Raw genomic sequence first — 10,314 nt, forward strand, 5'->3', positions numbered from 1 at the left:
TCAGATATAGGGTTGGTGAAGATCCTTTCCCAATCTGTAGGCAGTCGTTTTGTTCTTACCTGGAGAGGACAGGAGTTCCACAAAAAGAGCAACAGGACCAAAAATCTGGGCACAGGGGTCTTTTCTGAGACTGATACTCCAACTGAGGACCATTCATGGATAACCTAGAACCCCTGCACAGATATAGCCCATGGCAGTTCAGTATCCAAGTGGGTCCCATAGTAATGGGAACAGGGACTGTCTCTGACATGAACTGACTGGCCTGCTCTTTGATCACCTCCCCCTGATGGGGGAGCAGGCCACAGACCTGATAGGCTAGGATCAGATGGAAGGAAGGAGGACCTCCCCTATCAGTGGACTTGAAGAGGGGCATGGAAGGAGATGAGGGAAGGAGGATGGGATTGGGAGAGAATGAGAGAGGGGGCTACAGCTGGGATACATAGTGAATAAACTGTAATCAATGTGACATCAGGGTATATATTGATCAGATCAGGGCAACTGGGTAGCCATTGCTATGATTTCTTTATGCTGAGAAATGATAGCACTAGCTTTGTTACTTAAAGCCTTGCCCACCCGCTTATGTTGCTTTTAACACATCCAGTCCCATCTGCACATAATCGTGTATTTGCCTGTGTCTGTTCTTCTCTGATTTAAAACTTAAGAGCTCCTTCAGGCTTCCAAAACATATGGACATCCTCTTGGTATAACCTGAACCATAAATTGCCAAGGACACAGGAACATACTTCTAGCCTGCAAATTCACAGCCCTTCTCATCAGCAGAAACAGGATGCTCTCTGTCCATTGCCCCTACTCTGGCCTCTTGTCATGTAACCCATACCTCCATCTGACTCCACAAAGGGTCGATTCCCTGAGTAACGTCACCCTCTATATAAAAACATGTGTATGTTGTCATTCATAATCTAGAGCGCCGTCCTTCAAGTGCTATATCTTCTTTTAGGCTAATGCCACTTACAGCCTCTTTTAAACACAGCAGCTGAAGAGATCCTCCTAACATACCTGAGAAAACCATCACACCTGGGTCCCTTTCATAATCGCAGCAAGAGTCTGAGACTCTGGCTTCCTATGGGCTTCCAATCTCCCTGAAGCTCCATTGGCCTCTCATCTGTTTCTTCAATACAGGGACGTCACCCCTACAGTAGCATGCCATCTTCTAGCATCTCTTTCAGGTCTCTGCCTAAAGGTCATTTTCCCTCCAAGGCTTCTTCCCTCTGATCATCCTACTTAGAGATGCAAGCCAACATCAGTCCCCCCTTACCCAGCCATCCTTTCCACCCCACTTCCTGCATGCATTTCTCCATAGTGGCTACATCTGTGTTGCCCCTCACCCTGCAAACTTTTCATCTCTCTCAGTGAGATGCAAGCTATACAGGGCAAGGAGCTGGTTTGTGCTGTTCTAGTTTATCTCCAGAGCCTGCCGTGCCCAGCACACAAAAGGTGCTCAATAAATGTAACTATTCCTCAGTACACATGAGGAATAGATTCCAGGAGCCTCTCAACCATCAAAATCCACAGATATTGCCAGAAAGATGCCTTAGAAGGTAAAGGTGTTTGATGATCCTGGGTCCCATATTGTAAAATGAAAAAAAAACTAATGCTCATCAGTTGTCCTCTAACACCCCACACATTTACCCATAAGCTGTGGCATGTACACATATGTACATACATACATACATACATACATACATACATACATACATGTAAATTTTAAAACCTTTAATGCACAGATGTTGACACCCTTTTTCAAAAATAGTCTTTGCAGTGTTACCTATGCCCACCCTTGGGCTCACTTTAATCATTTCCAGATTACTTAGAATACGGACGTCATGTAAGCTCTATGTTGATTGTTACACTGGATTGTCCAGAGAATCGTAACAAAGGAGTCTCCGCATGTTCAGCAGAGAAACAGCTTCTTGCAAATGAAGTTCTGCAGTTGGTGGGGTGCTCAGATGCTCAGTCCTTGAGTAGAGAGGGGAGCAACTGTGTTAAGTGACTGGCTGTACTGTGGATATGCCTTATGCCTTTCCTGTGTCTCTTGCAGGGAAAATACCATGTCTTGCTGGAACTGTACAATGAAAACCGTGCTACTGTGGCTTGTGCTAACGCTACCATCATCTGCTCCTGACCACGGCCCGCCAGAAAATGCACAGTCAACTCAGCCTCAGGGAACCTCAAGGTCCCCAGGCTTACCTCGCTGTATGAAGACCCCTGATGCCAAAGAAATGCTCTACAAAGAAATTTCTCATGGGTTCCTCTGCCAATCTCATCCCCGAGGACAAATGTTCCCAGACCAAACAGACGTGACAAAGCCTCTGAAACGATCTATTTCTGAGGCCCCTTTTTTAATAGCTCTCCTTACGTAATCCCATCTCATCAAACTTACCTCCTTGTCGGCTCCATAGGAACACTTCCTCACAGTTGCCTGGGATTCAAAAAATAAATAAATAAATAAATAAATAAAAATAAAAAGGCTCACACCTATTCATTGTGGCTTGCTCAATGACTACAAGTACAGTCTGTGTTTGTAAGAGTCTGTTTCCCCACTCCACATACCCCTAGCGCTACACAGTAAGTCTCAGAAAGCCAAGAAGACGGTAGCCTGCCTAAATTCAGAGCTCCTGGGCCCTAAGACCATGACAGGAGAAACTGATGAAACGCTGACACCATCCCGCACTTGTCCACATACTCTTTACCTTCATCCTCTGCGTCCGTGAGCCCTCCATCTCTGCAACAAATCCCTACAATAACTAACTTACAAAGGGGAAATGGGTGCCAGGCTCACAGCTTTGGGAGTTTCTGCTGGTGACTGTGGCCCTTAGGCTTTGACCTGCAGCGGAGTGTCACCCTACAGCAGGAGCATTTGACATCGTAAAGGGTCACAGGAGCCCACAATCCCCTTCAAGACAATAACTCCAGTTAACTGAAGACCTCTCCAAGGTTGCATCACCTCTAAGTAGCATCTCTCTGGGAACCAAGCTTTTGACTCATTGGCCCTCCAGACGGTCAAGATTCAAACTATAGCATCCCCAAAGCTGTTCTTTAGCTGCCCTCAGTGCATATTGAACTCATTCATTCATTCATTCATTCATTCAGGCAATTATGCTAACCACTTTGCATATCAGGTACTACGGTCTCAGGATACACTTACAAACAAAAAGACGCTGCTCCTACCTCCTCGGAATTATTAGTCTCCTGAACTGCTTAGAAGTCATGTGTCCAGTTTGGGGAACATTAACTCAGTCACAAGTCCCTCCTTCGGTGCCTCATAAGTGGGCGTGTTCCCGTCTTGCTTCCGGAGCCATCCCATCTTGGATGTGTACATGGTGCTTGGGCTCTGCTGCACTCACTCCCATTTTCTCCCAGCCTCTACCGGGCAGTATCCCTGGGCCTCCTGCCACAGGGTTCTAGTAGAGGTAGGTGGGTTGGCTTTATCATCTACCCGTTCTTAGTACCTATAAAAGTGTCTTTGTGTCAGATTAGAAGAGGAAAAAGTTTCCTAGTCAAAAGCATGTTAGTTGTTTTGAATTCCTACAAATACGTAATTAATTCTCTGAGGATGGATGGTGCTGAGAACGGATGGCTGGACATACCCGGTGAGTTGGTGCTAAGCCAACGAGGACGGCCGGACATACATGCATAGGAAGTCAGAGATTTAGCAGTAGTATTTAATAGGTTTTCTCTGCCGACGAAATAAGTCGATTCAAGCTGAATTAAAAGTAAAAAGTGCAGGTTTATTTGGAAATAGCTCTCAGATGACCTCACTGGTCCCAAGGAATGGGGCCAGAGAAATCACCATGCAGACAGGGAGACCAGGGAGGAGGGGTGAAGAGCACACACACACAAAGGGAGAGAAAAAATACACACACACACACACACACACACACACACACACACACACAGTGACCAAAATGTCTGGGTTATATACGGAAGAGCCTCTGGGGGGAGGGCAAGCCCAGCCCCTGGGCTGGAAAGTTCACTGTAGAGGGTGAGGTGTGCCAGCCATACCCTGCTAACACGTAGGGACTGAGGTATGCTGGGAGAACCTGGAGGCCAGGTCCACTTTGATGTTTTAAATAGGTACCTCAGCCATTTGTCCAGGGTCTGAAACTCAATAATATGGGAGTTTTCTGAGTTGATGGCCAACAAAAATGATAGCAGTGAACCCTTAATGTTCATGAGAATCACAGCCATGCCAGGCCTAGGAGCAAGCCTGTCATTACACCACCATTCTGACCCCGTTCCTTTTTCAGCACATTCCTGTGACTGATGAAAGCCCTCATAGTCTCTGTACTCACTCACACACCCCAGCAGCTCAGAACAGCTGGCCCAGGCTCCCGAAGGCATCGGATGTCAACCATTCCTTTCCTTTTCCCCTTCTTAAACCTGATAGCTCTGGTGTGTGTGCGTGCGTGTGTGTGTGTGTGTGTGTGTGTGTGTACATGCATGTATAATGTCACAGACATAGATATTCAGTCAGATTCTTTGTTTAAATTAAGTAAGGACTGTCATTTACAGGGCTGATCCCTGGCATAGCTGTAAGAATACACTCACAGTTTCACTAAGAACACGATTTGCAAGAAAAAGAAACTCTTCCTCTGTCCCAACATATACAGTTTCCTAATGTCTTATCCTAAGCCTCGGCTCTTACCATTTTTGTAAGTTGAGAAAAAAATTTTCTCAATTCTGCAAGTTGAGAAAAAAAAAACAAAAAAACTCCAGTATTTAGGAGTCTTTTACAAAAATACAGTTTGACCCGGTAGGAGAAGTGGCCAGACTCGTTCTGGTGGAAAACAGAAACTGAGACTGTGGTGTGGCAGACGGCTGGAGGTGTTGAGAAGTGGTTCCCAGATGAGGGGAGCCCCCACTCCTCATCAGAAAAGCTTCTTCTGCAGCACACAGGGATGGCTGTAGAGAGCCACAGCTGCTCGGAACACAGAGACTGACTGCGGTGCCCGGCCCAAACCCAGGAGAAACGGCCTGAGGTGCACATTAACATAGCAAAGTGGACTTGGCTGCCGGGTTCTCCCACAGTCCCTCAGCCCCTGACTGTTACAGAGTATGGCTGGTATGCCCTACCCCCTACCCTAAACTTCTCCAGCCCAAGGGCTCGTCTGCTCTTCTCCCCAGCTGCCCTTCCCTATTTAATCCCATAATTTTGGTTACCTGCCCCCTTTTTTGGTCTACCCTGTACCCTCCTAGCCTCTTAGTCTGCTTCTGCCTTCTTCTCCTCACACGGCTCAGTCCGGTCATGTTCACTCAGGACTCTCCCAGATGTCTCTGCCTCAGATTATCTGCTCCCTTTTACCTACAATAAACTTTATGTTCCACCAAACCTAGAACCAGTCACATCCTTTGCTTTTTTTTTTTTTTTTTTTTTAAATTCAGATACATTTACAACACAACCCTGCACCTAAGGCTTAGGGAACATTGCAGAGCACAAGGAAGAAAGGTTGTAAGAACGAGAGGATTGGGAAGTCTGTGGTAAGACTGGTAAGAATATGACTGGAAAGGTACACCCATGGAATCGCACCAAAACGGCTGCTTAACCAGTACCCGAACAATGATAACACAGCTGACATGCCAACGTTGATGGGGGGATTTTAATGGGACACTAGATAAGAGCTACCAGCAGTTGAAAACTGCTGAGAGAAAGAGAAAATTACTCTTCCCCAGAGATGACCTCCTGAAATGGTGATCCAGTCCCAAGGACTCAGTCCTAAAAATATATACAAACAAGCAACACTAAACAGACTCGACATTTGGAATTTATAATGCAAATAAGTGTTTGCATATGTATGTAACAATAGTAGTTAAAGAGTAAGAGGCCATAATTTTTTGGAGGAGAGGACACAGGAGAAGTTGGAGGCAGGGAGAAAATAACACAATTATATTTTAATTGAATAAAAAGTTGTTTTTTTTTTTTAAGTGGGTGCCAAGAGCCAGAAATCTAGGTGGTGTCGTAAGGAGGCTAGAGAGCAGAGAAGAGACCCAGACAGTCTAGAAAATAATTTAAGTTTACTTATCTTCTCCTAAAAAGACTTTGCTACTGTTTTAAAATCCCCCTGGAAACCTCCGGGAGCTTGTCCGACCTCTGAAGCAGAAAAGAAAACCGGTTTGACGTGGTTACACTCTTCACCAGCCTTAAAGGCCTCTCCCAAAAGCTCCAGCCACTGTAATAGCCCCTCCCTTTCCATATTTTAAGGGAAATTCCAACCTCTCTGCATTGAATATTATTGAAGTGTCTTTTTGAGGGAGCAGTGTCTTCCTGGCGAAGCTGTGATGTACAGGGCAGGTACCTCAGCGGAGCCCCAGTGGCCCACCTTCCTCCCACTATGGTCCATTCCTTGATGTGACGGTACCTTTCAATGGCACTGTTCTTGAGCCCAAGACATTAACACATGGGCATTTGGGGGATTCAAAGGGTGATGTGTGTGCAGCTTAGAACAGTGCTTGGAATGCCATCAGCGTCATTATTGTGTCGGGATTCGTACTCAACAATGGAGGCAATGCCTCATGCCCTCCCTTCTGTCTCCTGCCACCTTCCTGTCTTATTCCCCCCTCACCCTCCATGACAGCACCAAACGAAGGCAGAAGGCCATCCCTCATCCATCATGTTAGCCATATTTCAGGAACTGTGCCTGTCCTAATGGCTTTCTGCTGCTGTGGCAAAACACTCTTTGACACAAAGCAGCCTAGGAAGAAAAGGGTTTATTGGCTTGTACCTGTAGATCCCAAACCATCCTTGAGGGAAGTCAGCAGAGGCCACAAAGGAGCACAGCTTATTCAGTTGCTTTTTCAGACAACCCAGGCCCACCTGCTCAGGGGCAGCACTGCCCACAGTGTGCTCGGCCCTCCGTCAGCAATCAGTAATCAAGAAATGTCCCCACAGGCTTGTTTACAGGCCAATCCTCTATGGCAGAGGCATTTTCTCAGTTGAGGTTGACTCTAGCTTACCTCAAGGTGACAAAAACTGACCGGTACAACTGACCCCTTTCAGCTTGACGCACAAATATACCACTCTTTTATCTAAGAGTGCTATGGCTAGCTTTCTTAGACCAAAGGGGGCAGGATGTTTCATGGGTTATAGGTTGGATCCATGAACTCTCCAAAATATTTCAGAGAAATTCATTTCCCCAAAAAATAAATTGGAATCCCCCCCAAAAAAAATGGAAATACTGTTACCAGGAAGAAATCTTTGTAAGAAAGCGTGTGTATGTTTTAATTCAACTTGTTCCCTGCAAATAAAGACACACCCAGAAGACTTGAAGAACCAAATATAGCAACTGCCATTTTAACAATTACTTAACCACCAGAAGTAGCTGCTGAGAGGTGGGAAAGAGCCTTAGCCTCATTATGACACGGACTGCCTGCCATCTGGGACACCATGGCTCAGATGTAGACTAACCGGACGTTTCCCAGTCGGCAAAGCCAGTGCCTCTGTCTACTCTCTCCATCACCGCATCAGGCAGGGCACTATGAGAGTGGAAAAGAAGTTATCTTCCCTCTAATCTACATACGGTTGCAGTTGTTCAGTTTGGAACTGAAAAGGAACTTCTACTTCTTTCAAATGTATGTATGTAATGTTTTTCCTCGCTAATGATGTTTTCCCTTGATCTGTGACACATTTTAGTGCATGTGTGTTCCCCCAGGGCTCATGTAGTAAAGGTCTAGACCCTCGGTGCTTTTAGGCTGTTGATGCAATTGAGAGGAATGGTGGAGCCTTTAAGAGGTGGAGCCTAGCAGAGTGTCTTAAAGTCATCGAGAGCATGTCTTGGGGGGGGGGCCTTTTTCTCCGTTTGACTTCACAGCTGATGAAATCACTCTATCAGGTGCTCCCAAGGTGATGTGTTGTTCATCAAATGCCAAAGCAACTCAACCCACCCATCATGGACTAAAACTCCAAAACTGAGCCAAAGAGAACCTTTTTCTCTTTATAAGCTGATTGTCTCTGAGTGACAAAGAAGTAAGTTAAGTTCCTTACTTCAATATCTTGGTCTCTTTGCCCTTAAGGGAAAGGACTTCTGTATCAACCCAGCCTCATGTGTTTGAGCATGTGCTCTCCAGCTGGTAAAGCTGGCTTTGGAGGCTGTGAAACTTTTAAGAAGTGGGACATCCCTTGGAGGAATTAGATATCTGGTGGGTGTGCCTTGGGGCTGTAGCCTGCTCCCACTTCTTGCCCTATTTTTGTTTCCTGATCTACAAAGATGTGAGCAAACAGCTTCAGGCTTCTGCAGCCACCAGAGACACTTCTGCTACTGTTGCTATAGACTAAACCTCAAACCTTGGTCTTTCCCAGTTGACTTGAAGAGGTGCTAAGGTACCTACAGCATTCTGGGGGGTGGGGGACATCCAATTATAGGTGAGCAAGGTTTGAAGAGACAAGGTAAGCCAAGCCTGGGCATGGGATTTGTCGTGTTGCTCTCAATAAGGACACTGGCAATGGGCCTTGACCTTCAAGGAGCTTCAAGACCTTGACCAACCATCTGAGGAAGGGTAGAGTAGCAAAGAATCACTGTTACAATGCCACTAGGCTCCTGGGAACGGCAAAGGTAGAAAATGAAGAGCTTCTAAAGGCAGTCCATGGCACACAGGTGGGTCACTGACAGGTAAAAGGTCACTCTTGTTCAAGAATCTTCTCAGAAACCACAATCGACAAGCACATCTGAAATCCCAGCATCCCTGGTGAACAGGAATGCCCCCTCCCTTGGATCCCCAGTAGAATGGGGATCTTACTCCCTCTCCCTTTTGCTCCCCCAGTTCCTCCTACTCCCCACTACTACCATCTGGAAGTCCACTTGACACGCCCACACTGTCCCCCTGGTGCTATGCTTCCCTCTGCTCTAAGACAAACTCCTCTTACAGGGTCTCTTCCTCCCCTCCTGACATTAAGCCTCAGATCCTATAATTGGTGCTGCCCTGAGTCGAAGCATACCCCAAGTAACCTACACCCTATTCAGTTACTACACCCCAAAGCCAATCTGTGGGATGGGGGAAAAAAAACTGCTAATTTAGAATGATTTACCAAGTATTTGATTTTAAGGCTATGACAAGAATGGAATTTGCAGAGAGCATTATAGACAATATTTATCATGAACATTTGTTAACAATTGCTCAGAGAATCATTGTGCTCCAGACTTCCTATGCTAAGCAGGAAGGAAGGAAAGAAAGAAAAGGAGATAGATAGCCTTGACTTTGTATGCATGAGTCAAAATCTATATGAAAGCTTAGGCCGTAGAAAGCCAATGGCAAGGCCTTGAGCGGGAAGAGCATTGGGAGAGTTACAGGCTCGTTGCCATAGGCAGCCATGGCGAAGCCTTGAGGTGGGAAATCTTTAGCAGAGTTAGACTGTTACACTCTAGACAGTACAGTGGGGTCCTGAAGAGACAAAGGAGGTTTGGGCTCTTAGAGGTTTACTTGGAGGAAGGGGCATGGCAGGGAGACACAGAGGGTAAACTCTATGCCATGTGACCTCTATCCAATGTGCCACAAGTCACAAGGGACTGGTAAGAATACAGCTATAGTTTGAGGTTGTTTTGTGCTTGCCCACAGCTTCGACGGGTGGGGAGGCTACACAGCCTCAGTGTGTTTTATTAACTCCCCATCCCAGAGGGAGCTGTGAGGAAGTGATTTCCAGGGAGATGAAGCGAGCAGGTCTGTGATCTAACCTCTACTCACACAGGCGGCCTGTTAGAGGAAGGTGCCCCTTCTGTGTAGACCAGGAGTCAGTGGCATCCAGATTGGTAAGCAGATGGTACCTCTTGTGGGGGTGGAAAAAGATGTTTACGAAGATATGTGGCTTGAACAAGTAGACTTGAGTCCTCATGCTTCCCTTGGGCAGAGGTTCTAAATAATCCATACTTGTATACCTTCCCCAGCAGCCCAGATCAACCTTTTAAAAGGTTTATGCATGCATTGAGGTGTGGGGAGTGGATGTGCCATGGCCCACCTGTGGAGGTCAAAGAACGACTTATGGTTCTCTCCTTTCACCATGAGGATCCTGGAGACCAAACTCAGGTCATAAGCCTTGACAGCAGGTACCTCCATCTACTGAGCCATCTCCCTAACTCCAAATCCTATCTTAACCATAGTACCCATTGTTTGCTCGCTATCTGTCACTGCTGTAATAAAACACCACAAACACCAATTTGACATCTTTTTGTTCTACAAGTCAGAAGGCAGAGATGAGTTTCAGCGGATGAAAATCAGGCCTGAAGTAGGATTGCCTTCCCTCTGGAAGTACCGGCCTTTGACAGATTCTCAAACGCCACCTCTGCTTTTTAGCTCATGGCCTCTTCC

At 46.3% G+C, this 10,314-nt stretch overlaps 1 protein-coding gene across 1 annotated transcript in view; it reads left to right on the forward strand.

Moving 5' to 3' along the window:
* Ly86 (lymphocyte antigen 86) overlaps nucleotides 1-2,499 on the forward strand; it is a 66,801-nt gene extending 64,302 nt beyond the window's left edge. The window contains exon 5 of the mRNA XM_021650947.2: nucleotides 2,060-2,499. Within this exon, the coding sequence (XP_021506622.1) occupies nucleotides 2,060-2,143 (84 nt within the window). The 3' untranslated portion in view covers nucleotides 2,144-2,499. The remainder of the gene's footprint in view (nucleotides 1-2,059) is intronic.
* The last annotated feature ends 7,815 nt before the right edge of the window (nucleotides 2,500-10,314 follow it).

The sequence above is a fragment of the Meriones unguiculatus genome, chromosome 19 (genome assembly GCF_030254825.1).
Source record: "Meriones unguiculatus strain TT.TT164.6M chromosome 19, Bangor_MerUng_6.1, whole genome shotgun sequence".
In the NCBI taxonomy this organism is placed as follows: Eukaryota; Metazoa; Chordata; class Mammalia; order Rodentia; family Muridae; genus Meriones; species Meriones unguiculatus.